Raw genomic sequence first — 24263 nt, 5'->3', positions numbered from 1 at the left:
CTGATTAACTTATTAAATAATTTACTGTTTGTTGGTAAACGCTATACCCAAATCGGCATGTCTGCCGTCATTGCTGCTGGCTTCCATGACATCTAACCCTCTTTATGGATGATTCCTACCCTTAATTCTTCACTCTCACCTCGATAAACCCGTATACGGTGCCAAACTCATTGCACAGCATGCCATAATACCATATGTTCATGTCAACTCGTAACTCCGGCTTACAAACTTGAATTCTGCACTTTTCCTTGCGGACCGTTATTACGGTTGATCCTTGACTGTTGCGACGAGTGAGAACCAGAGGAGTTGGAAAAGTCGCAGTATGCCTACACCACCAAAGCAGCGAAAAATCGCCATAGTCGGTAGTCGCTCTGTTGGTATGAATCACCAGGCTATATATCTGTTTATTGCCGTCATTAACTCCTGTTATCTAGGAAAATCTTCCCTTACTGTGCGCTTCGTCGATCATCATTTCGTGGAGAGTTATTACCCAACGATAGAAAATACGTTCAGTCGAATTATAAAGCATAAAGGTCAAGATTTCGCAACGGAAATCGTTGACACCGCTGGCCAGGTAAAATAGACTGTCGTTCCTTCGAGACACTACTTATTCGTATGGTAGGATGAGTACAGTATCCTGAATTCAAAGCATTTCATTGGAATTCATGGATATATGATTGTGTATTCCGTGGCATCTCGCCAGTCTTTTGATATGGTCAACGTGATCAGGGATAAGATTTTGAATCATCTTGTACGCGCAACCGTCTTTGCCTACTTCTTCGCGATGCTAATTAGGAAAAATTAGGGCGCAGATTGGGTACCACTTGTAATTGTTGGAAATAAAAGCGATCTAAAGGCTGATCAGCGTCAAGTCACATTAGAGGAAGGCCGCCAACTGAGCCAACAGTTTGATTGTGCTTTCACAGAGGCCAGTGCTCGCCTGGACTATAATGTTGCGAAATCTTTCGATTTAATCATCGGTGAAATCGAAAAGTCCCAGAATCCCTCTCAACCGACGGGAGATAGTAAGTGCCATGTTATGTAATGAGAGTAGTTAATAAAGACATACACTCGCTTGGAGAGTTTTCTTGGTATTTCCAACCATCGAGACTTGGCTTTCTGATATACAAGGTAAGGCTGGTCCTTTGATGGGGTGGTGTTTTACGCAAGTTCTTAATAGGATATAATATCATCATCTAAGTTGCAAGTAATTCAATAGGTACCTTGTGCAGAGACCGCAGGTAAACAAGAGTAATACTAGTATTTAACGTATTCCACAAGCACCCGGCACACACAAGCAACAACCGTGTATTGCATAGAAAATGGCCATTTTTATTAGCTCTATATCACAATAAAATTATATATAAACCATAACTTGAAATTAAATATATATATAATAGAAGCTTTAATAATAATATATATTAAAATTAATAAGCCTACATTAAATCTGATTTAAATTACCAAAATTACAATGTAATTTTTTGTATTTTTTGTAATTTTCTATTTTTTCAATAGATATCGATTTCCAATTTATTATATATTTCTAAAATGTTATTTGTAACTATATAATATATATACTAAAACCTAATTAACTACTTTTATATAATTTGGTTGTGATATGAGGATAATAAAAATCGCCATTTTCTTTGTAATACACGGGTGTGCCAGGTGCTTGTGGAATACGTTAACAATATCTTCTTACATTAGCCGTAATGAGGCTATTCCAAAATTGGAAGTGTATCGAAGCCAATACTGTAAGGTTACAAGGATCTCTTACTGCCCCGCATCCGCCCCTCTCACAAACTTTCCCACAACACAAGCACCGACGCAGGAATACATTCGGTTTCGATCATATAGCTGCAAATCGAGATGTTGGACTTTAATGACTTCGTGGTTGACCGTGGCGGTGACCTTGAGAAAATTAAGGAGAGCCAGCGTCGTCGATATGCTCCCGAAAGCTCAGTAGACGAGGTCCTGGAGCTTTTCGCAGCTGCTCGGGGGGGTGATTATGGTACTCTGTCTCTTCATTTGTACGTTGGCTAATCTTTCATAGCGAGGTTCGACACGATGCAGATAAACTCCAAGATTAATGCGCTGCAGAAGGAAATAGGTTTGAAAAAAAAGGTTAGTGGGGAGGATTTCGTTGCAGTGTCAATCGACGACTTGGTGCTGATCGCGCGACCAGAATAAGGAGGATGTGTCAGAATTGCTGCCGCAAAAAGCAGTCCTTGAAAAGCAGAAAAAGGATGCCGAAGAATTAGCGGTTCTCAAAGAAAACGAACGCGACAGAAAGATCAAGAGTATCGGGAATTATGTTCATGATTCAGTCCCTATCAGCAATAATGAGGTATGTATGCCCTTGCTGGAATTTTTGCTTGATCCAAGCCATGATTTCCATCAGTTAATCTAAGGCATAAACCCTAGGATGATAATGTCATAATAAAGACATGGGCACCTGATAACGTTACTGTCGAGAAACGTGATTGTCTTTCCCACCATGAAGTTTTGACTCGGCTGGATGGTTATGACCCAGAACGTGGTGTCAAGGTTGTCGGTCATCGTGGATATTGCCTTACTGGCTATGGTCTATTTCTCAACCTGGCACTCGTTAACTACGGGTTGGAATTTCTGTGGAAAAAGGGATACAAACCAAACCAGCCCCCACACTTCATGCTCAAGGATGCCATGGCAAAGACTGCGCAGCTAGAGCAGTTCGATGAGGAATTATACAAGGTCGTTGAAAGTGAGGATAAGTCGACTGACAAATATTTGATCGCGACGTCAGAACAACCACTCTCAGCATTGCACGGAAGCGAGTGGTTTCAAGAGAAGGACCTACCTCTGAAGTGAGCTTCAACAACTGAAATTTTCATTTCCTTTTCTAACGCTCTTTAGGTACGCCGGGTACAGTACCTGTTATCGTAAAGAAGCAGGATCACATGGAAAAGATGCTTGGGGCATCTTTCGTGTACATCAGTTTGAGAAGGTGATTCTACTCTAACCATCTGTTTTTCGATTCAACTGCTTACATTTGAGGAGATTGAACAATTTGTTTTAACGAAACCGGAAGAATCATGGAAAACCTTCGATGAAATGATAGCCGCGTCAGAAGAGTTTTACCAATCACTTGGTCTTCCTTACCAGGTAGTATCAATAGTATCAGGTGCACTGAACAATGCGGCCGCCAAGAAGTATGACCTTGAGGCGTGGTTTCCTTTCCAAGGAGAATATAAAGAATTGGTGTCTTGCTCAAACTGTACTGATTATCAATCACGGGAATTGGAAATTCGGTTTGGCGCAAAGAAGGCGGATGCTAAGAAAACTTATGTTCATGCTTTGAACGCTACCCTATGCGCCACTGAACGAACGCTTTGCTGCGTATTGGAAAACTACCAGACTGAAGAGGTAGACAACCTATCCGTGCATTTGTGACGATCGTCTTGTCTCTATACTAACTCGGTTAATTCTTGTTTATAGGGCTTAAATGTACCTGAACCGTTGCGCAAATATATACCGGGAGCCCCTGATTTCATTCCCTACACTCGGGAACTACCCAAGGACACAACATCGGCGAAGAGAGGCAAGTCAGGTACGGCAGGGGTTACAAAACAGGTTGAGAATCTCAAGGTTTGATCAAGTAATTCGTTTATCAAGGAAAAACATCGTCATGGCGAACAGGCTATTCAATTCTTCTAGGTTACTTTGGACGACATAACCAGAAACAAGGAGTACGTGGTCCATGTGCTAAGATACCCTGTGTCCATCATCTATTGGCCATCAACGTAGATGCAATTGACTACGGCTATACGGTCTCATCATGCCTAGCGCTCCTTCGGTAGATACCCAGCTTGAGTAGAATATTCGATACAAAATAGTGCGACGCTCTGATTGGATTGTTCTTGTTGGTCTTGCCAAATCACTGAAAAATTGCGAGAACTAGACCTCTGTAGAGCGATCCGGCATGCGACAATGCATGGACCCGAAGATATATCACAACCTACTATTATTGCAAGCTTGAAGTCATCCTATTGCCATGGATCACCTCACTTGGTACTATACATACCAATATTACTAGTATTTTTTAAAAAAAGTTTTCGCATCTGGTCCCCGAAAACGGAGCAGAGTGGGTACTACCATTATTTGCCCCTCGGTGTAGGCAAGCAGTACGGTCTCCGATTTAGCATGACTCACTCACTCTCTCACGCTGGGAACTGTTCGCTATTCAAAAGGCAGTGGTGTTGATTCTGACTGTACATTCCCACGGTTGAATCTTTTGCTCACAAGTTCTTGCGTTGACTCTACATAATGGCGTCTGCCAAAGATATCAAATTGCCTGCGGATCATCTAGCCCATCAAGTCTCCCGTAGTCTTGGTCTTTCAACATCTCCCTCAGCTGCGTTCCATTCACCACCATCGAGTTTTGGAGCACCGATCTCCCATGGATCTGCAATTTCAGCTACGACAAAGCACCTGAAACCCTTTGCGACCGAAGATGTTAAGATTCTGCTCCTAGAAAACGTGAATCAAACCGGCCGTGACATTCTCGCGGGACAAGGATACCAGGTCGAGTTTCTTAAGACTTCGCTGCCAGAGGACGAGCTCATTGAAAAGATTAGGTAGGCCATCTCTGTAGGTTTACAAAATAAGTCTAACTTGTTATCTTAGAGATGTACATGTTATTGGTATCAGGTCAAAGACAAAACTCACAGCGCGAGTCTTGAAAGAGGCACGCAACCTAATTGTCATAGGCTGCTTTTGCATTGGAACAAACCAAGTGGACCTGAAGTATGCCGCGGATCATGGAATTGCTGTATTTAATTCCCCTTTTAGCAATTCGCGAAGTGTCGCAGAATTGGTCATTGCGGAGATTGTCGCTCTAGCCCGACAACTAGGTGATCGCTCCAATGAAATGCACAATGGCATCTGGAATAAAGTGAGCAATAAGTGCTGGGAAATTCGTGGGAAAACCCTTGGTATAGTAACCTGGTCTTGGAAAATATTCGAGAATCTTACTCGTCTACAGGAATCATCGGATATGGCCACATCGGGTCGCAACTGTCGGTTTTGGCAGAGGCAATGGGAATGTCAGTCATATATTACGATGTCGTGAATTTGATGGCAATGGGCACAACTCGACAAGTCTCAACACTCGAGGACCTTCTACATGATGCTGATTTCGTGACTTGTCACGTTCCAGAGCTACCAGAGACTGAGAACCTGATTGGCCAACAGCAATTTGAACATATGAAAACCGGGAGCTACTTGATCAATGCTAGCCGGGGGAGTGTGGTTGATATTCCAGCTTTGATTCAAGCAATGCGTTCGGGAAAAATTGCTGGGGCGGCTCTGGATGTTTATCCAAATGAGCCGGCTGGCAACGGAGACTACTTCCAGAATGACCTAAATACGTGGTGCACCGACCTTCGAGGATTGAAAAATATCATTTTGACCCCCCATATTGGCGGCAGTACCGAAGAAGCCCAGTGCGCAATTGGCATTGAAGTTAGCCAGGCCCTGGTCAAGTATGTCAATGAGGGTACTACTCTCGGAGCAGTCAATTTGCCGGAGGTGGGTCTCCGGTCATTGACTATGGATGAACCCAACCACGCCAGAGTAAGTTTATTTTATCTGATTCTATTGGATATCAACACTTCATACACCGATAACTGATTCATGATGTTACTAGGTTATTTATATCCATCAGAATATTCCCGGTGTGCTTCGAAAAGGTGAGTGATCAGACATTTTGTTTCGATACATTGCTAACTTAGCTAGTGAATGAAATACTTGGCGACCATAACGTAGACAAGCAGATGACGGATAGCAGAGACGATGTAAGTTTTGTTATCGGGCCCACTTCCCAGAATTAAAATACATATTGACTTGCTTTACTAGGTTGCCTACCTGATGGCTGATATTAGCGACGTGGATACCGTAACAATTAAAGAACTTTACGAGAGACTAGAAAGCCTTTCCTGTACGATCGATCTATCATCTCTTGAAAAGACTGGTACACTGACTCTTCTCCAGCACGAATAATGACCCGAATCTTATACTAACTGACCTGTACATCACTGTGTCGAAAGAAGCATAGACGTGTCAATGTGACCTGGAGTTATACGGATTGAATACAAGGGATTAGAGACTGCCATTCAACGGCAAAAAAAGTAACAGACATGATGACGATGTCCCTCAACGGTACCGAAACATATCCATAATATTTCTTAGTTGGTTTGAACCTTTTATTCTTAAGCCGAAAGCATATTTAAACGAGTACAATTTAAAGTTTGCATAGTAATCATAAATATTTGTTGAGATTGAGGTCTATTTCGTAACAAAACTAGATAGGATTATGGGAAAAGATTTCTACCAGAGTGCGAATTGGATATAAAAGGTGCCTAGGTGACGTACGGAGAAAAGGGTCCCTGAATCACTGACTACCGACGATACAGGTAATAATTAGAATCTTCACGCCCTTTGTCCCTGAGTACCGGACTGCGACTGCGTCGTCGATTATTTGAGTTGTAGGGATCTCTGCGGCTGCCATACCGCGCTGGGTCTGTGGGGGTATCATGGTAGGCGTCTGACTTGTCGTGAGCGTCATACTTCGGAACATATGTATCGACCTTTCCGTCATTGCGATTCGCCGACCATGGAGGGTAATGCCCGTCTTTTCGTCGCTCAGCGCGAGTGTCATTCCTACGAGTTTGATTTGATGACCATGGTTGCTGTGATGTGTGGGGAGGCTTCGGGGGTAATGTGTCCTTCAAGGTCAGATAGGGAATTAGTTAAAAGGAAAATGGTATGCATGACCAACAGTCTCGAGATCGTCTCGAAGAGTCATCACATCGAGGTTATACATACATCAGCAGTGTGACGAAGATTGGCGGCGTTGCTTCTAGGTACAAACGATCCTCGTGATGCACCGGGAGCACGATTTCCCTGTTCCATACCAGAGCGAGAACCAGTGTTTGTTGACCAATTCCCCTCTCCTGTCCCGCCTGCAGGTGGAATGGGAGGTCGAGGTTTCGGACGAAATTGTCGACGGTCAAATTCGTGTGAATCTTCATAATGTGGCAATTCACCAGGCCGAGCTGGCAGTGGAGGACTGGAGAAGTAAGGATGCTTTAAAGCATCGACGGCGGTTATTCTTCGCCGCCAGTCGAGTTTCAGAAATTCGCTAAGAAGAGAGACAACCAAGGGACCTTGCCTACCACAGAGACAGCTGTCAGTTTGAGCTAAACATTGCAAAATAGCTCGAAAATGGTCTTACTCTCTGAAGACCTGGCTTAGGTTTCCAGGTTTATGTCCAAAATCCTTGAAGCCATCACAGCCAGGAAGTGAACTCCACCCTGGCATCGTCTCTTCTGTTGGAGACCCAACGAGTCCGAATACCAGGTGTGCTTGATTAAGATCGCTATTTCCAGCAAGTATCGGGCGGCCTTTGAACATCTCGCCAAAAACACAACTTAGGGAGTTAGCTTTGCGAGTGGTGCTTCTTCAAGAAATCACAAGCTTACCCTATCCCCCACATGTCAATTGCTGTTGTATATCGGCGAAGCTGTAGAAGTAGCTCGGGCGGTCGGTACCACCTCGTAACTACTAATGGCGTGTAGTCTCTCTTTGCTTCACCACCACCCTTTCCAGCTTGTGGGGGTGGTTCATCATAGAGACGTGCAAGTCCGAAATCAGCAACTTGAAGGATCCCTCTGTTGCTAATAAGAAGATTCGCGGCTTATTATGGAATGATGATTAGATGGCCATTCATCTTTATGTTTCGGTTATAGGCCGACTAACCTTTCATATCTCTATGAAGAATTCCACTCTGCTAGGCAGTCAGATACTGAAAGACTAATGCAAAAGGCAGGAGATCCAAGACGTACATCATGTAGATATCGAACCCCTTCTAGTAATTGGAGCATGTAGCACTTGATCTGTGGCTCTGTAAAGCTAACACTCGGATTCTCAAGGAGACCTGACAGATCATGTTCCATGTAAGGCATCACCATGTACATGCTCGGTTTTTTCCGTCCTTCGCCTGTATGCCACGTCAGGCAAGGCTTCAAGTAAGCAACAGCGGTGATATGTTACCTTTGCTTTTCTCCACTGCCATTTCTTGTAACCGTAGAATGTTTGGGTGTGATAGCATTTTGAGTAATTTGATTTCCCGCAGTGCAGTGATGGGAAACTGAAGGATCAGCGAATTGCTCAATACATCTATTACAACAACTCCAACACTCACCCCATCCTTCTCATTGTGCATAAGTATTTTTTTCAAAGCAAAGATAGAGCCCTGTCGCTTGCACCGAGCTTTGTATACCTCTCTGAAGGCGACGTCGCATTGCGTCAACTGACGGAAACAATCTGGTTGGCAAAGTTGACTTACCCAAATGTGCCCTCACCCAGCTTTCCGAGAAATTCAAACTCGCGAATGTTGGAGCATCCTTGAAAGCGAGATCGGCCGCTCTCATCCCGTTCAAGGGACAACTTTGGCGACGGAGACAACATTGAGGATCTACCTTTATGCGCTATTAGGTTGTGAAGTCGCCAAACTCGCACCTCGAGTCTCGCTGAACGGGCGCAAAATATCTAGCATATAGTCGGCAAATGAGTAGCAACAATGATGCTTGCGGGTGTTGTACAAAGAATGACATGCGACACGGGCGTGATGTGTACGATTGTATCCCATGGGATTGTCGCTAGATGGTGAGGCGTGCGACTACCATGCTATCTACTAAACCATGCGTTCTCAAGGTGGCGATGAAATAGAAGGCGCGGCGCATGTGTCATGGATCTGTTGGGCTTGGGACAGCTCGCATCCAAATCAATAACCAGTAGAGCACTATTTAGTGAGTTAAGGTCGACACTGGGATAAAGCAGACAAGGCTCACATGCGGCAAGATGTCCGCGGCTCGCAATATCATGTGACTTGCTGTCTGTCATCGCCGCTGCCATTTCCCGCATCCGATCATCTGGCAGAACGATTCGACATCTTGTTAAGGCCGGCATACCTAATTCGCAGGTAAGCTTTGCATACATTTTACACCCCCAAATTGTCTTCATCCTGCGTGATCCTCTGACAAGAATAGTCATGTCTGCCAAACACCCAATCCACATTCATCCGGCGCGGCCGTTTTACAGATTTACTGCAACCGCATTAGGTGCCAGCATGTGGTTCTTTGTAAGACTTTCTGCTACTCAGTCACCAATTGATTCACAATGACTAACAAATGCTTATTTTAAATGGTCAGCTGATGTACCGGGCAAAGAAAGACGGTCCGGCGTTGCTTGGATGGAAACACCCATGGGACCACTGAGTCCCCAGCTTCTTATACAACCTCAACCAGAAACTCGCGATGGTTGACAACTTATGTGGTGCTCTCCAGCAAACCTTTACACTGGACTTTGAGGGTAGCAAACGCAAGCTATCCGGAACTACAATTTGTTGAAAGGGGGCTGCGCGCTCTCGCTTCAACATCATATTTCTTGCAATGGGATAATTCATGACATGTACCACTTAGACCTATTCAACGCGGCCTTCGTGTCGGGGAATATTAGCCCTTGTTCACTACGGCAATTTTCATTTCCCCAGCAATTACTTCATTGAGACCTTGAAAACCCATTTTCTATGTAGTTACTAGAATCACAAATTCGTGGAACGTTTTCTCACGTGATATATATACCACAGCTCTATTGTGAAGATGGAAACTAGATCCTCATCTGCTCCTGGATCACCTTATACTGTCGTCTACGTTTTTGGACTTTGGGTCGAAGTCCAAGACATCCCCGTCCCATAGCACGAGCCAGAGAGGGGAAAACATGTTTCTCCCCTATCCAGGAGATTGTCAAACTGCCCAGTGCCAACAAGCAAAGGAATATTTTAAATTCCCCGGACATCGTCGTCAGCTGCATTATGCGCGTAAAGACCTTTGAAGATCCCGCCAGCATGAATGTCGAAATAGCCAAATCCAGACCAACTGTAACGAGGAACGGGGCTAGATGGAGGTTAGCATTTTTTTCTCAAACATGGGTTGAAATATTGACCGTTTTTAAGTATCGACTGCCGGAATGGTGGCCCGACACTCAATACAATGCTGGCGAATATGTATTGATAACACGAAATAAGAAACAATGACGTATTCTCGGAATTCTCAATGTTAGTATCATCCAAGTCAACCTTTGGAGGTTTGAACCTATCACACAGAGTTAAAATGTATTGACTTTCGTTCTATGATTAGTTTACTCACCAAGGCCTTGTCTGGACAATCTCAAACACTATGAACTGTGTCAATGCAGCTATTGCCATTTGTCCGATCAGAGGAACTAGGACTTTTCGAGAGACAAGATCCGCGGTTGGTCGCTTATATGTCAGAACTGGAAAAGGGCCATTCCAGCCCACTGAAAGATGTCAGTGAGATTAAAAAGACAATTAGTGTAGCTTTCTCGTATCTTACTAAAAATGGCTATAGGCAGTATCACAGCCAAGTCAATAAAAAGGAACTAAGCCATTATTAGCCATATTCATTTAATACTCTAGGAAGGGAGAGTTACCTGGAAATCTCCCAAATTCGAAGCTGATGTGTACAGAAAGCTCACACTGGTGAACTGAATGGCGGAATAAAGACTCATATATTTGAAGCAACAGAAACTTGTCACAAGCGCAGCTCGTCCCTCCCTGTACTGAATTAGAAGGCGCATTTAGAATATCTGTGAAAATGACTTACTTTATAAGCTTTGGAACACATGATATATCAAAAACTCGGCTTGTAAAAGGTGCAGCAACTGACGCTTCTGCGTCAGACAAAGATATCCCAACGTCTGCAGCTTTAAGAGCGCCGCAATCGTTCGCTCCGTCTCCACAAAACCCGCAGCAGTAATCTAAAGTCTGAAGTTTTTCAACAAGCTCATGCTTTTCATCCGGGGACATCCGAGCGAAGACTTGACCTTTTATTAGAACCTATGTATCGTTAGGGACTTTTAGTATAATGGGTATATTGATTGGTTATATACTCTTTTAAGCGTTTCTTCGTTTCCATAACTGATAAGCCATCGGAAAACATCTCCGCTGACTGCCAAAGAATATGTGCGCATGTTAAAATTAGCGAAAGGCCCGGAGATGTCGTTGTCTGTAGAATTGAACATTGGCTAATTTCTGTTAGGCTATGTCTTGAAGTAATTGTTTAGGGTAGTGTACTTACCATAAGTGATAGCTCGTCAAGCTTGACAGCTGGGTTATCAACGTTTTCCCAAAGTAAAGTAGCGTTAGGATCAAGATGGTGGGTATCTGCAATTATTAGACTTGTCTTGTGCTATCATTGGCAACTTACTTTCAGAAAAGCGAGGAACAAAACAAGAAGCGTCCTGGTCTATTAAACCGCAATCACGAGCGACACTTATGGCAGTGAGAATGTTATCGCCTGTACACATAACATTGCGTATTCCAGCCCTTCTTAATTCGCTTATGACGGGTGCCGTTGTATTCTTTAGTTTATTCTCAAATATTATGAAGCCAAGAAAGGTCAGATTGGATTCGGCTTGTTCTCTTGACATTTTCTGGATTTTCATCCAGCTTAGTTTGCTTTCGTATTTTGCAGCACAGGCAATGACTCGATAGCCCCTGTGGGTATAAAAATTCAACAATTCATCGAAATCTTGTGGCACTGCGACCCATCAAGCGTCAATAGGGGTATTTATGAGATGTGTAGTGAACTCACAGGTGTCGATGCGGCAGATATCCTTCATACATTCCGGGGCGCCTTTTACGAATATACTGGCACCGTTGTCACCGAACTGTCGGACCACAACACTGGTACGGCGAAGTTGAGAAACAAATTCGAATGACCTCAATATGCCTAACTCGAGGCGTCCCTGCTCAAGGTCTCGGGAGTTAGGACTAAGTAAGATAAAAGGGAACCTTCAACGCCACTACTGACTTCTTGCTCATTCTGGAAACCATAGCTCACATTAGGGGGTCTCGCAACTGAGGGTATGATTGTATCCCCTTTAATGCTTGTTTGATTATCAACCTGTGCATTGCCACCTTCTTCAAACGTCCAACCAGTAAATTCGAACATTTTAATGTCAAGAGGATCACCGAGAAGCTCTCCGTCAACAACCCGGAGAGAGTGACAAGTCGCCATGGTATGGATAACTTCTCTGCATCTACCATAGTAAACCGAAGTATTTCGTCGCGAATTAACACTGGAGAATATGTCTCCCGGGTTAGAAAACATATCACTGAACCTATAGCACGATCAGCTAATTTCTTACATCATATGCCAGTGACAAAAATGTAACAATTCTAATAAATACCTCACGTTCCTATCAACTGTTTGGATACCGAGCACATCTAACCCATCTTCGGTTAATGTTCCGGTCTTGTCGAAACAGACAACATCTAATTTACCCCCAACATTAACTCTAAATAGGTTAGATTTTATCTCGTACTGGCATTGATCCTGGCGTACCTCTGTGGACTTATGCAGAATATCTGCTCTTTTTTCAGCCGACTTAATGCAAAATTCGTTCCTATAGTGAGAGTCGCTGGCAATGCCGGTGGAACGACTATAGTTATAAGATCAAGAGCCCTAACTATGACAGTGCGCCAAGAAAGCTAAAACAGTTTGTTATTATGACTGAGTTCTTTCTTGTATCCAAAAAGTGGGAGACGAGTCCGTCTTCACTTACCCCAAGTCTGATGAAGTTCGCAAATGAAGCCATGAAACCGAACAATGCAATAACTCCCATTACTGAAATATAGCGGAAAGAGTCTCGGTAGAACTTGAAGCCAGAAGGTTTCGGGAAAAGCATTGAGCGAACTAAGGAGCCTTTGGTGGTAGAAAAACCGGTACGTAGAGCAATCCCAAGAGCAACAGCTTCACCATCAGTATCACGCGGCTTTCTCGCGCGTATCATTTTCGTGCCATAGAAAAGGAAATTTTTGGCTATAGCTGGATGAATGGAGGGTGCTTTTAAGTCGAGGCTGTCAAGAACATCATCTGTAACAGGTGATTTGGAAACTGGAACAGACTCGCCTAAAGTCGAGGTCAGTGAAACTTCCTTTGCCCACAGTCGTCTTATGCGTACCGGTCAACATGCTTTCATTGATTATGCAATCACCTGATAGTAACAAACAATCGCAGGGTACTTGAGTCAGCGATGGATCCGAGACTTCGAAAACATCACCAGGGACCATATTGGTAGACGGGACAGTTCGCCCTTAAGACGTGTAAGCTAGCAAACATGACGATGAAGGACACACATATAGGATAGTATCACGTACAAAAACCGTTTCGGAGCACTCTCACATTGCATTCGAAATGAGATACTTCTCTCAGCCGGGACATTGTCTGTGAATAATGTCAACCCCGGACTGATGAAAGAGTGAAATAACTATCCAGGAACTCACTGATCGTGTCTCTATGATGGTAGCGCTGATACTAAAGAGAGAAATGAAAAAGATGCATGCAGCATAATAATAATAGTCGTCTAGAGACCACAAAACTAAACTTGCAACCTGAAAAATATAGAAAGGATGAAGCACCTAACACGTGGAAGATCAGAAATTGATATTTGATAAGAGGAGAGAGGCAAACCTCGTCGACGAGAAGTTGAGGCATGGACTTTTGATGCACATCAATGAGGTTTCGGCCAAAAACATATTCTCTCCTGTCTCTTTCGTCGGCATCCAATCCCAGCCGCATGAGTTTGATATTTGTCCAGCACGGGTCCTTCCAGCCGCTGACCGCCTCGAACTTATCTTTGAGCGGGTGATAAACAAATCTCAAGTACCGATAGTCCACAAATCTCAGGTAAGTCAAAACTGGGTCGTTGTCCTCATCATTTTCTGGATTTAAAGTGCCCGATGAGGTAATGTTAAAGACAGTAGATAGAGGGGACCCGTAGTTTTGGTTTGATATCTGGAGGATCACAAACTGCCCATACTGGTCCTATGTCCATTTAGTTATGGTGTAACGTATGTACCCAGTAGGGAAAGTAAAACCAACTTCAATTGCAGCCCAATGGCAGTCACTAAGCGGCGCTGGGGTTCCTATCAACCGTAGACGCCACTTGGGGACCCAACGTAGAACAAGATAAGCCAGGCCCAAAGACAATGTGCATAAGGCCATGTAAACTGCAAATCCACTAGGGCTAGTACTAAACCCTGTGATAACAGCTGTCAAGTCCTCGGTCACGATGTATATCTTCTGACTAACGCGGCCCCCACCCTTCTTCCAATCTGTCAATGAATGTGAAGATTCATACCGAGATAGTAGAGGATCTTCGATAGATGGTTGGGAGTATGACCGACTCCCCGCGCGTCCAGGGAATTGCACCAAATCCTGTTCATCATATTCGTCATTCACTTCCCTGTCAACTGATACTCCGTCATATTCCACAGCTTCTTCGCTTTCCCATCCGAGATGGTCATCTTCAAGATAAGTAAAGGAAACGATTGAATCGTTTCGAGACCGGCGATGAGCAAACGATACGGTACTGGAAGGAACACTCTCCGACATAGGCCCAGAGAATACCTACGATTACAGTTAGCGTCCGATCACCTGGGAACCATGGTGAAAATACTTCATCGTGTGCCATCTCTACCTCCGAAGCAATACTGATACTATCGTTTTTTTATGTTATTTGGTTTGCCATTCGGACGCGCATTGCAAGCCAGCTAACCTGCTCCTCATTGAATCCCTTCTACCTCCATTCTGAGACGTCCTCACACCGACATGAGGCTCTTGACTCCGCATTATGTCGCAATTTCTAAAAACAGAGACCGCCCTTGAGATGCTGTGGCTGAGTCTTTAGCATGTGTCTTGCTAACATGATATAATGCGGGTGCGCGACACAAAGCAAAGGAGTTGCACGCAGGAAATTCTGTGAGACGATGTCGTGTGTTGATTTATTCCATGGTCAAGTGAACGGTGGGCGTGGTCAAGCAAGAGCAAGCAAAAGAGGGCAAGGCATCATTCTTATCGTGTATTGTAATAATACGGTATCGTATGCAGCAATTGTTGGGAGCACGGGTAATGCCAAGCCGGTGGCCAAAAGTGCGCTAGGTTCCCACCAAGCCTCGACCTCCAAAACTCTTAAGTCATGAAACTTTCTTCTCCCGCGCACTCGTCTCCTCTCCTTTCTCTTTTCGACGAGTTATCTATCTTGCAGTCTTTTCATATTGCCCATCATGTCGGAGCCCATCAGAAACAAGAAGGCCGATTTCCCGGTCGCACCGTACGTACAATATTGCTTCACCCCACGCCCCTCATCGAGGAGCATCACCTGCTTTCCTCCATGTCAGACTGTGCAGGGATGGCCAAGGGCTGACTTGACATCGTGAAACAGGACACCGCAAAACACACCGGCCACCAACGCTCCCATCTCCTCCCATGCTCAACAACCGGGTGTTGCTAGTATTTCCGAAGGTAAGACTTTGTGGAAGACGTCTAGACCCTGTTCTGACTGTCTTCGCCAGAAAACTTCGATATGGCTGCAGCTGCCAGTGCGTTTGCCAAAAACCCGGCCCTCGTTTCTCTGATTCAGGGTAGGCTGGGATCGCTTGTTGGACGTTCGTCTGGCTACATTGAGTCACTGCCGCTTCCAGTACGCCGCCGCGTTGCCGGGCTCAAGGGTATCCAGAAGGAGCATGCCAAGCTTGAAGCCGAGTTTCAAGAGGAAGTATTACAATTAGAAAAGAAATACTTCCAAAAGTTTACACCTTTATATCAGAGACGCTCAAATATCGTTAATGGAGCCGTTGAGCCTACTGAGGCCGAGATCGAGGCTGGGAAGAGCGATGAGGAAGAGAAGGATGAGGACAAGGAGGAAATTCAGCCAGAAGCCGAGCCTTCTGCTGAAGAGTCAAAGATGACTGGCGTGCCAGAGTTCTGGCTGTCTGCCATGAAAAACCAAATCTCTCTGGCCGATATGATAACAGATCGCGATGAAGAAGCCCTCAAGCACTTGATTGATATTCGCATGGAATACCTTGACCGTCCCGGATTCCGCTTGATCTTCGAATTCAGCGAGAATGAGTTTTTTACAAACAAAACTATTTCCAAGGCATACTTTTACCAAGAGGAAAGCGGCTACGGTGGTGACTTCATCTATGATCACGCCGAGGGCGACAAAATCGAATGGAAAGCTGATAAGGATCTGACTGTCCGCGTGGAAAGTAAGAAGCAGAGGAACAGGAGTAAGCATGACCAGAAACTCCTTACCCTTTATTTACTAATTGCTTGAAATTAGGCACAAAGCAAACTCGCATAGTCAAAGTCACTGTGCCTACAGAATCATTTTTCAACTTCTTCTCCCCACCAAAGCCCCCTGGGGAGGATGATGATACAGTTGCGAGCGATATTGAAGAGCGATTGGAGCTTGATTACCAGCTTGGTGAAGATATTAAGGAAAAGCTGATTCCTCGTGCTATTGATTGGTTCACTGGCGAAGCCCTCCAGTTCGAAGAACTTGGCGAGGATATCGACCCGGAGGATTTCGAGGAAGACGAAGATGACGAGGACGAGGACGATGGGGATGATAGGAGATCCGAAGATGGCGATGAGGAGTCTGATGAAGATGTATGCTTCACCCCCCAATCTTCATACCAATTTCATATCAATACTGACCATAACCAGGATGGTTCCTCAAAGCCTAAAAAGGAAGCTGCAGAATGCAAAACCAGCTGAAATTCCACACATGAATTGAATACCATGACTGGGGGCTGAAAAGCAGTCTGTTAGGCTTTCAGCTTTTTATTGACCCTTCTTGTTTTCGCTTTTTACGCTCAAAGCATAATACAATTAATTTGTGTTCGTCTCCGGTTCAGAAACCATTATCAATAGATAGCATCAGAGCACTGCCTCGGCAAGACTTTTCCTAGGCCGGAAACAGCTGCAGTTCTAATGCATCACTGCATGTGGCGAGAGTCGGTGGATTAGAGTGAACACCTCAACATTCTCCATGTTGTTTCTAATACGAGTCCTGTGTTACAACTTTTCAGAGTTGAGCCAAAACTAAACTTATTCATAAATTAATATATCCAGAACCCATTCATTCACCTTACTCGCGTTATTCGCGTTAATTCACGTTTGGACGCCGACAGCAAATCCGCAAGAAAATTACCAAGAAGATCAATTGATTGCGTGTTGTGACGGGTGACTGTATACACCGAACGAGTCAACGTAGCTATATAATTTGTTTTCTGTTCAACATGCAAGTATCCAACTCTGACAATGCTTGGTACGGGATTGTGACGACGAGAGTGTAATACACTAATTAATATTAATATTCATGAAATTCATATTTAATGCTGCACTTGCGTAGCTCATTGGGTGCTCATTGGACCCCGGCGGCTTTGGCCACCCCGGCCGCCTTTAAGCTGCCTCAGGGGCTCCGGCTCGCTAGTGGCCAGCTTTGCCCAGATACATTTCGCCTGTCCCAGAACAATCTCAGAGCCGACCTTGTTTTCTCGCTATATCCCTGTATGTCGTTGACAAAGCGACCGTGGGCTTTTCCAGGCTTGTTTGCCATATATTTCTAGTTATTTGTTGTTATTCCTAGAGAAACCTGTCATCTTCGTTTTCCCTTCTAGATGCCGGCTCAGGTCCTAAACTGGTGATACTTGGCCTTTTTCCTTTTCGGATTGTTTCGCTTCACTGGACCCTTCAACGACGCAAGAAGTTCGGCGAACCATTATGGCTCATAGTTACGATATAGGGACTGCTGCGTGGCAGCCAGACCCGACAGAAGGCTGGGTTGCCTCGGAGGTTAAAGAAAAGACAGTTGATGGCGAGAAAGTGACACTCGTGTTCCTTCTCGAAAATGGAGAGGTATTTCGCCCTTCAGCATCAAATCGATGGCATGGAATTTCGCTAACTAGAAATGCTTGTCAGTCAAAAACGGTTGAAACAACTCTTGCGGAGTTTCAGGTTCCCAACAACCCGTCATTACCGCCCTTGATGAATCCAGCGATGCTCGAGGCTAGCGAAGATCTTACGAATTTATCACATCTGAATGAACCTGCTGGTAGGACGCTGAATACCCATCGATCCAACTCTGTACTCATTTCTCCGCAGTCTTACAAGCTATTAAGTTGCGATATGCTCAAAAAGAGATCTATACATACAGTGGCATCGTTCTTATCGCAACAAACCCATTTGCTCGGGTCGATTCCCTTTATGTCCCACAGATGGTGCAGGTATATGCTGGAAAGCAACGTGCTTCCCAAGCACCCCATCTTTTTGCTATCGCAGAGGAGGCTTTTGCGTAAGAATCTTGCTTCTGCTTAATTTATGGCAACCCAATAACGTTTACTGTGCTAGGGACATGCTACGAGACGGCAAGAATCAGACAATTGTGGTATCTGGTGAATCTGGAGCTGGAAAGACTGTTAGCGCAAAATACATTATGCGATACTTTGCCACGCGAGACTTTTCAGACCAGCCTGGGCGCTTTACAACAGGGAGGTCTGAGACCATTAGCAAGACGGAGGAGCAAATTTTGGCTACAAATCCGGTCATGGAAGCTTTTGGAAACGCCAAAACGACCCGAAATGACAATTCTTCACGTTTTGGAAAGTACATCGAGATTATGTTCGATTCCAAAACGAATATTATAGGAGCGAAGATTCGAACGTACTTGCTAGAGCGATCAAGGCTCGTTTTTCAGCCGCTCAAGGAGCGAAATTATCACATTTTCTACCAGCTTGTCGGCGGTGCGACAGATGCTGAGCGTGAAGAACTTGGCCTGCTGCCGGTAGAAGATTTCGATTATCTCAATCAGGGAGCCACGCCTATAATTGATGGGGTAGACGACAAGGCAGAATTTGATGCTACTCGGCAATCACTTTCCACAATTGGAGTTTCTGACGCTACTCAGTCCTCCATTTTCCGCGTTCTGGCGGCTTTGCTTCAATTAGGAAATGTGAAGATATCTGCAACACGTAGTGACTCTTCACTTTCACCGACCGAACCGTCTCTTGTGAGAGCTTGCGAAATGCTGGGTATTGATGTGAATGAGTTTGCGAAGTGGATTGTTAAAAAACAACTTATTACCCGTGGAGAGAAAATTGCATCAAATCTCACTCAACAACAAGCTATAGTGGTTCGAGACTCAGTAGCTAAATTCATCTACTCGAGTCTGTTTGATTGGCTGGTGGATAAGATCAATCGCGCTCTCGCTACTGATGAAGTTATGAGTCAGGTGAAATCCTTTATAGGTGTTTTGGATATCTACGGTTTTGAACATTTTGCCAAAAATTCTTTTGAGCAATTTTGCATCAACTATGCGAACGAGAAATTACAACAAGAATTCAATCAGCACGTGTTCAAGCTCGAGCAGGAAGAATATGTGCGTGAGCAAATCGATTGGACGTTCATCGACTTTTCCGACAACCAACCCTGTATAGACCTCATCGAAGGCAAACTTGGTATTTTGTCTTTGCTTGACGAGGAATCTCGGTTGCCGATGGGCTCTGACGACCAGTTTGTGACCAAATTGCACCACAATTTTGCAGCAGACAAACAAAAATTCTACAAGAAACCTCGCTTCGGGAAATCTGCTTTCACAGTATGCCACTATGCTGTAGACGTGACGTACGAATCGGATGGCTTCATCGAGAAAAACCGAGACACTGTACCTGATGAACACATGGAAGTTCTCAAGAATTCTACAAATCCCTTTATCAAAGAAATACTCGATGCTGCTTCTGCCGTCCGTGAGAAAGATTCGGCAGCGATCTCCTCCAAACCCGTGGCAGCTCCAGGTCGACGAATTGGTGTGGCAGTCAATCGGAAGCCGACACTGGGAGGCATATTCAAATCATCTCTCATCGAGCTCATGCACACAATAAATTCCACAGAGGTACACTACATTCGATGCATCAAGCCAAATGAGGCGAAAGAAGCGTGGAAATTCGAAGGCCCAATGGTCCTCAGTCAACTCCGGGCTTGTGGTGTGCTTGAGACTGTTAGAATTAGTACAGCTGGTTATCCCACGAGGTGGACATATGAGGAGTTTGCTCTTCGGTATTATATGCTTTGTCACTCTTCCCAGTGGACATCCGAAATCAAAGAAATGTGTCATGCCATTCTACGCAAGGCACTTGGGGACATTAGCCATCAGAAGCAAGATAAGTATCAACTTGGTTTGACTAAAATTTTCTTCAGAGCCGGCATGCTTGCGTTTTTGGAGAATCTGAGAACCTCAAGATTGAATGAGTGTGCAATTATGATCCAAAAGAATCTCAAATGCAAGTACTATCGGCGTAGGTATCTAGAAGCTCGGGAGTCGATCTTGACGACGCAAGCACTTATCCGTGCCTTTTTAGCAAGGCAGCGCGCAGAAGAGATGCGTCAGATCAAGGCTGCAACCACCATTCAAAGAGTCTGGAAAGGTCAGAGACAGCGGAAGGCGTATAATGAGATTCGCAACAACTTGGTGCTTTTTGAATCCGTTGCTAAGGGTTTCCTCTGCCGACGATCCATTTTGGAAAAGAGAGATGGCGATGCAGCAAAGACCATACAACGTGCATTCCGCTCTTGGAGGCAATTGCGTGATTGGCGACAGTACCGCCGGAAGGTTATAATTATCCAGAATCTTTGGAGAGGAAAGCAGGCTAGACGCCAGTACAAGACACTCCGAGAGGAGGCTCGTGACCTGAAACAAATATCATACAAGCTGGAAAACAAGGTGGTTGAGCTCACCCAGTCTCTAGGCTCGCTGAAGCGGGAGAACAAGTCTCTCCTCGGCCAGCTAGAGAACTACGAAAATCAATTGAAATCGTGGCGTAGCCGTCACAATGCCTTAGAAACTCGCTCTAAGGAACTTCAAGCTGAGGCCAATCAAGCTGGTATTACGGCTGCACGTCTAACAGCTATGGAAGAAGAAATGGCCAAGCTTCAGCAAAACCACAATGAAGCGCTTACCACGATCAAACGTCTTCAAGAAGAAGAAAGGATATCGCGGGAGTCCATTCGTACTGCCGATCTAGAGCTTGAAAAGCTCAAAAAGCTTAACTCCAACCAAGAAGATGAAAGGTCTACCCTCCGACATCAATTGACGGAGCTACAGGAACAGCTTGAAGTTGCAAGGAGATCAGGGGTTGTGAATGGCACTAGTGGGGAATTGCAAAATGGCAATGTTGCTCAGGCTCCTGCAAACGGTCTCATCAACTTAGTGTCCTCTAAGAAGCCTAAACCGAAACGCCGTAGCGCTGGAGCGGAGAAAATTGATTCAGACCGGTTTAGCGGTGCATACAATCCCCGCCCAGTATCTATGGCAATTGCCAATTCCTCCAGCATACGCCAAAATGTATCAGGACCATCATACTCACCTGGATCGGACACCATTGAAACAGAGCTCGAAAATCTCCTATCTGAGGAGGAGGATTTGAATGAAGAAGTTACAATGGGTCTTATCCGCAACCTCAAAATCCCCTTACCGGGAGCGAACCCTCCACCGACCGAGAAAGAAGTCCTATTTCCTTCCTACCTCATTAACCTGGTCACATCCGAGATGTGGAATAATGGATTTGTCAAAGAATCAGAGCGTTTCCTTGCAAATGTCATGCAATCTATCCAACAGGAAGTTATGCAGCATGATGGTGATGAAGCTATTAATCCTGGAGCATTCTGGCTTTCTAACGTTCACGAGATGCTCTCATTTGTTTTCTTGGCTGAGGATTGGTACGAGGCTCAGAAGACTGACAATTACGAGTATGATCGGTTGTTGGAAATTGTGAAACACGATCTTGAGAGTCTTGAATTTAACATTTATCATACATGGATAAAGGTGTTGAAAAAGAAGCTTTATAAGATGATTGTCCCAGCCATTATTGAGTCTCAATCTCTTCCTGGATTTGTCACAAGTGAAACAAACCGCTTCTTAGGAAAGCTTCTACCATCGAACAATACACCGGCCTACAGTATGGACAACCTTCTCAGTCTCCTCAACAATGTTTTCAAGGCGATGAAGGCATATTACCTTGAGGATAGTATCATCAATCAAACTATTACAGAACTTTTACGCCTCGTGGGTGTGACGGCCTTCAATGACTTATTGATGCGAAGGAATTTCCTTTCGTGGAAACGTGGTCTGCAAATAAATTACAACATTACACGGATCGAGGAGTGGTGCAAGAGTCACGATATGCCTGAGGGGACTTTGAAGCTCGAACATCTTATGGTTTGTTTACCATGACCGGATTCCCTTGAATTAGATGCTAACCCACAATAGCAAGCAACAAAACTTCTTCAATTGAAGAAAGCTACTTTGAATGATATTGAGATCATTCAGGATATTTGCTGGATGTAGGTTCTCTATTGCTTCATATGCTCTGTCGTCGAGAGACGTGTTAATAATGTTTTCAGGCTCTCTCCAAACCAGATCCAGAAGCTGCTGAATCAATACCTTGTTGCAGACTATGAACAACCGATTAACGGTGAAATCATGAAGGCTGTTGCGTCTCGCGTCACGGAGAAGAGTGACGTTCTTCTCTTAACGGCCGTGGATATGGAGGACAGTGGGCCTTATGAAATTGCCGTGCCCCGGGTTATTACGGCTTTGGAGACATATACCCCATCTTGTGCGTATATCGATGTTCATTGGTTTCAAATTTTGCTAATTCCAGATCAGGGCTTCAAACGCCACGGCTGAAACGTCTTGCCGAGATCGTCTCTGCCCAAGCAATGGCGCAGCAAGAAAAGCTTGATCTAGTGGAAAACGGGGTCGAGGAAGAAGAGGAGGAGGACGAGGAGTGATTCCACATTACATCGTTCGATATCACTCCATGACAGTTTACGATTCTACGTCTCTGCATCGATATGGGTTTGAACATGTAGTATGTGAGTAACTTTTTAAACCTGGGATATATCTAGGTTTCTACTTTTTCTTGGAGAGTTGTACTGGATCGTCTCTCACGTGCGCACGTGGATGACACAATGCCTTGGTTCAATGAATGTAAATTATTAGCTAGAATTCTGTGCGCATCGTGCCATATTTTGCAAATTTACTATATTTTGTCTATCAGCTATCCTTTGAAGAAGGTCCATCGCCAACAATTACTTCTACTCTCGTTTTTCTCTCGTATATCTGTTTTCAGGCCATTTGACTTAATAACAGCCCAGCAATATTCCAAACATATATTCAAAGGCCTGGGTTGGATAATTATATGAACCAAGGTGGGAATTCAGCCACCGCCAATCGCAGTTGTCCATTGCTTCTCCATGCCAAGACTTTCTGTTTAGCGAGCCATATGCGTTTGAAAATCTGCCAGTTGCATATCACCTTCTACTTGGGAATATCTACTTAAACAGCCCGTTCTATTTTACTATTCTTTCAAGATGCAGTCTCTGAATTTCATCACCGGGAATCAAAATAAATTGACCGAGGTGCGGGCTATCCTGGGTAGTACAGTGACTGTGCACAGTAAAGCAATTGATATCCCGGAGATCCAAGGAACCATTGAAGCGATTGCTAAAGAGAAATGTCGTCGTGCCGCTGCAGAGGTAAGATTCGACCTTTTTGCGTAAGGGTGTGGGCTTCTTAATCAAACCATGCTCGTCAAGTGTACGACACATGGGCTTACTTTTGAATCGTCGTCTGGGCTCAGGTTGGAGGCCCTGTCTTGACGGAGGACACAGCGCTTGAATTTCGTGCTCTAAAGGGCCTTCCTGGTCCCTATATGTACGCAATGCATCATAATCTACAAGTGGTCTTTCCAGATAAAGCTAAAATTTCCAAGTAAATGGTTTCTCCAATCCATAGGCCTCGAGGGTTTGAACAAGATGCTTGACCCTTATGAGGATCGCTCTGCAGAAGCTGTATGTACTTTTGCCTTCTCCAGCGGCCCTGGCGAAGAGCCTATCATATTCCAAGGAAGAACTTTGGTGAGTGCCAATATATGTATATATGAACATAGCGAGTGCAGCGTTGTATACATCAAGTATGTTAACTTTTTCATCTAGGGCAAGATCGTAGCTGCACGTGGCCCAGACAGATTCGGTACGTTCATTATTGTCTTGGTGATCTGATAATAATGGACTCATTTCGTTTCTAGGGTGGGATCCTGTTTTTGAATACCAGGGCCGAACATATGCAGAGATGGATAAAGAGGAAAAGGTCAGTCATTGAAGCCTCACAGACCCGTCTTCCAGGCTGATATATAGACGCTTGTTTTAGAACAAGATATCTCACCGCTTCAAGGCTCTGATGAAGCTGAAGGAGTGGTTAGCTGAAAAAAGTGCATGAAACGATCGAGCACG

The 24263-nt window shown here is 44.6% G+C and overlaps 9 protein-coding genes across 9 annotated transcripts; 7 read left to right on the top strand and 2 right to left on the bottom strand.

Moving 5' to 3' along the window:
• Nucleotides 1-322: 322 nt before the first annotated feature.
• BGW36DRAFT_395248 (Rheb small monomeric GTPase RhbA) lies at nucleotides 323-1045 on the top strand (the record flags this gene model as incomplete). Its single annotated transcript, XM_046218018.1, has 4 exons — nucleotides 323-377; nucleotides 435-574; nucleotides 623-751; nucleotides 806-1045. 4 exons carry the CDS (start codon nucleotides 323-325, stop codon nucleotides 1043-1045), a joined length of 564 nt encoding a protein of 187 aa, XP_046076024.1.
• An 824-nt stretch (nucleotides 1046-1869) lies between these two features.
• BGW36DRAFT_424911 (seryl-tRNA synthetase) lies at nucleotides 1870-3633 on the top strand (the record flags this gene model as incomplete). Its single annotated transcript, XM_046220035.1, has 7 exons — nucleotides 1870-2002; nucleotides 2054-2124; nucleotides 2186-2347; nucleotides 2425-2846; nucleotides 2896-2986; nucleotides 3040-3405; nucleotides 3478-3633. 7 exons carry the CDS (start codon nucleotides 1870-1872, stop codon nucleotides 3631-3633), a joined length of 1401 nt encoding a protein of 466 aa, XP_046076023.1.
• A 672-nt stretch (nucleotides 3634-4305) lies between these two features.
• On the top strand, nucleotides 4306-6039 carry BGW36DRAFT_356749 (D-3-phosphoglycerate dehydrogenase; the record flags this gene model as incomplete). Its single annotated transcript, XM_046213811.1, has 6 exons — nucleotides 4306-4616; nucleotides 4666-4973; nucleotides 5024-5613; nucleotides 5687-5729; nucleotides 5776-5834; nucleotides 5896-6039. The coding sequence occupies 6 exons, from the start codon at nucleotides 4306-4308 to the stop codon at nucleotides 6037-6039; spliced, it is 1455 nt and encodes a 484-aa protein (XP_046076022.1).
• A 254-nt stretch (nucleotides 6040-6293) lies between these two features.
• BGW36DRAFT_373298 (putative cyclin-dependent protein kinase Sgv1) lies at nucleotides 6294-8904 on the bottom strand. Its single transcript, XM_046215571.1, has 9 exons — nucleotides 8387-8904; nucleotides 8243-8324; nucleotides 8092-8188; nucleotides 7884-8038; nucleotides 7798-7825; nucleotides 7521-7734; nucleotides 7274-7468; nucleotides 6865-7210; nucleotides 6294-6764 (listed from the first exon to the last, which is right to left on the bottom strand). The coding sequence occupies exons 1-9, from the start codon at nucleotides 8506-8508 to the stop codon at nucleotides 6438-6440; spliced, it is 1566 nt and encodes a 521-aa protein (XP_046076021.1). The 5' UTR covers nucleotides 8509-8904; the 3' UTR covers nucleotides 6294-6437.
• A 187-nt stretch (nucleotides 8905-9091) lies between these two features.
• Nucleotides 9092-9317, top strand: BGW36DRAFT_289418 (uncharacterized protein; the record flags this gene model as incomplete). The annotated part of the gene is made up of 2 exons (XM_046210661.1): nucleotides 9092-9181; nucleotides 9252-9317. The coding sequence occupies 2 exons, from the start codon at nucleotides 9092-9094 to the stop codon at nucleotides 9315-9317; spliced, it is 156 nt and encodes a 51-aa protein (XP_046076020.1).
• Nucleotides 9318-9708: 391 nt separating this feature from the next.
• Nucleotides 9709-14598, bottom strand: BGW36DRAFT_424908 (putative P-type ATPase; the record flags this gene model as incomplete). Its single annotated transcript, XM_046220034.1, has 20 exons — nucleotides 9709-9995; nucleotides 10045-10193; nucleotides 10248-10398; nucleotides 10455-10500; nucleotides 10552-10675; nucleotides 10725-10957; nucleotides 11011-11145; nucleotides 11199-11284; nucleotides 11328-11660; nucleotides 11715-11868; nucleotides 11934-12243; nucleotides 12313-12420; nucleotides 12468-12613; nucleotides 12688-13034; nucleotides 13087-13218; nucleotides 13283-13349; nucleotides 13409-13543; nucleotides 13596-13949; nucleotides 14007-14534; nucleotides 14584-14598. The coding sequence occupies 20 exons, from the start codon at nucleotides 14596-14598 to the stop codon at nucleotides 9709-9711; spliced, it is 3840 nt and encodes a 1279-aa protein (XP_046076019.1).
• Nucleotides 14599-15410: 812 nt separating this feature from the next.
• On the top strand, nucleotides 15411-16872 carry BGW36DRAFT_121404 (uncharacterized protein). Its single transcript, XM_046209289.1, has 2 exons — nucleotides 15411-16198; nucleotides 16252-16872. Exons 1-2 carry the CDS (start codon nucleotides 15490-15492, stop codon nucleotides 16686-16688), a joined length of 1146 nt encoding a protein of 381 aa, XP_046076018.1. The 5' UTR covers nucleotides 15411-15489; the 3' UTR covers nucleotides 16689-16872.
• A 434-nt stretch (nucleotides 16873-17306) lies between these two features.
• Nucleotides 17307-23028, top strand: BGW36DRAFT_373277 (putative class V myosin). The gene is made up of 7 exons (XM_046215570.1): nucleotides 17307-17831; nucleotides 17895-18027; nucleotides 18078-18267; nucleotides 18324-22185; nucleotides 22237-22310; nucleotides 22371-22585; nucleotides 22636-23028. The coding sequence occupies exons 1-7, from the start codon at nucleotides 17697-17699 to the stop codon at nucleotides 22758-22760; spliced, it is 4734 nt and encodes a 1577-aa protein (XP_046076017.1). The 5' UTR covers nucleotides 17307-17696; the 3' UTR covers nucleotides 22761-23028.
• A 314-nt stretch (nucleotides 23029-23342) lies between these two features.
• BGW36DRAFT_424905 (non-canonical purine NTP pyrophosphatase, rdgB/HAM1 family) lies at nucleotides 23343-24249 on the top strand (the record flags this gene model as incomplete). The annotated part of the gene is made up of 6 exons (XM_046220033.1): nucleotides 23343-23507; nucleotides 23612-23685; nucleotides 23744-23888; nucleotides 23967-24003; nucleotides 24059-24120; nucleotides 24181-24249. 6 exons carry the CDS (start codon nucleotides 23343-23345, stop codon nucleotides 24247-24249), a joined length of 552 nt encoding a protein of 183 aa, XP_046076016.1.
• Nucleotides 24250-24263: the final 14 nt, after the last annotated feature.

The sequence above is a fragment of the Talaromyces proteolyticus genome, assembly GCF_021365285.1.
Source record: "Talaromyces proteolyticus strain PMI_201 chromosome Unknown BGW36scaffold_3, whole genome shotgun sequence".
NCBI classification, from domain to species: domain Eukaryota; kingdom Fungi; phylum Ascomycota; class Eurotiomycetes; order Eurotiales; family Trichocomaceae; genus Talaromyces; species Talaromyces proteolyticus.
Note: the sequence above shows the minus strand (reverse complement) of the source record. Positions and strands in the feature narration are given on the sequence as shown.

Coding starts and splice junctions, on each gene's coding strand:
- BGW36DRAFT_121404 (XM_046209289.1), top strand. CDS start 15,490: ATGGCTGCAGCTGCCAGTGCGTTTGCCAAAAACCCGGCCCTCGTTTCT. Junction 16,199..16,251: donor TAAGAAGCAGAGGAACAGGA/GTAAGCATGACC, acceptor GCTTGAAATTAG/GCACAAAGCAAACTCGCATA.
- BGW36DRAFT_373277 (XM_046215570.1), top strand. CDS start 17,697: ATGGCTCATAGTTACGATATAGGGACTGCTGCGTGGCAGCCAGACCCG. Junction 18,268..18,323: donor ATCGCAGAGGAGGCTTTTGC/GTAAGAATCTTG, acceptor TTACTGTGCTAG/GGACATGCTACGAGACGGCA. Junction 22,311..22,370: donor ATTCAGGATATTTGCTGGAT/GTAGGTTCTCTA, acceptor TAATGTTTTCAG/GCTCTCTCCAAACCAGATCC.
- BGW36DRAFT_373298 (XM_046215571.1), bottom strand. CDS start 8,508: ATGTTGTCTCCGTCGCCAAAGTTGTCCCTTGAACGGGATGAGAGCGGC. Junction 8,189..8,242: donor TGCACAATGAGAAGGATGGG/GTGAGTGTTGGA, acceptor CTGATCCTTCAG/TTTCCCATCACTGCACTGCG. Junction 7,735..7,797: donor TCTTCATAGAGATATGAAAG/GTTAGTCGGCCT, acceptor TTCCATAATAAG/CCGCGAATCTTCTTATTAGC.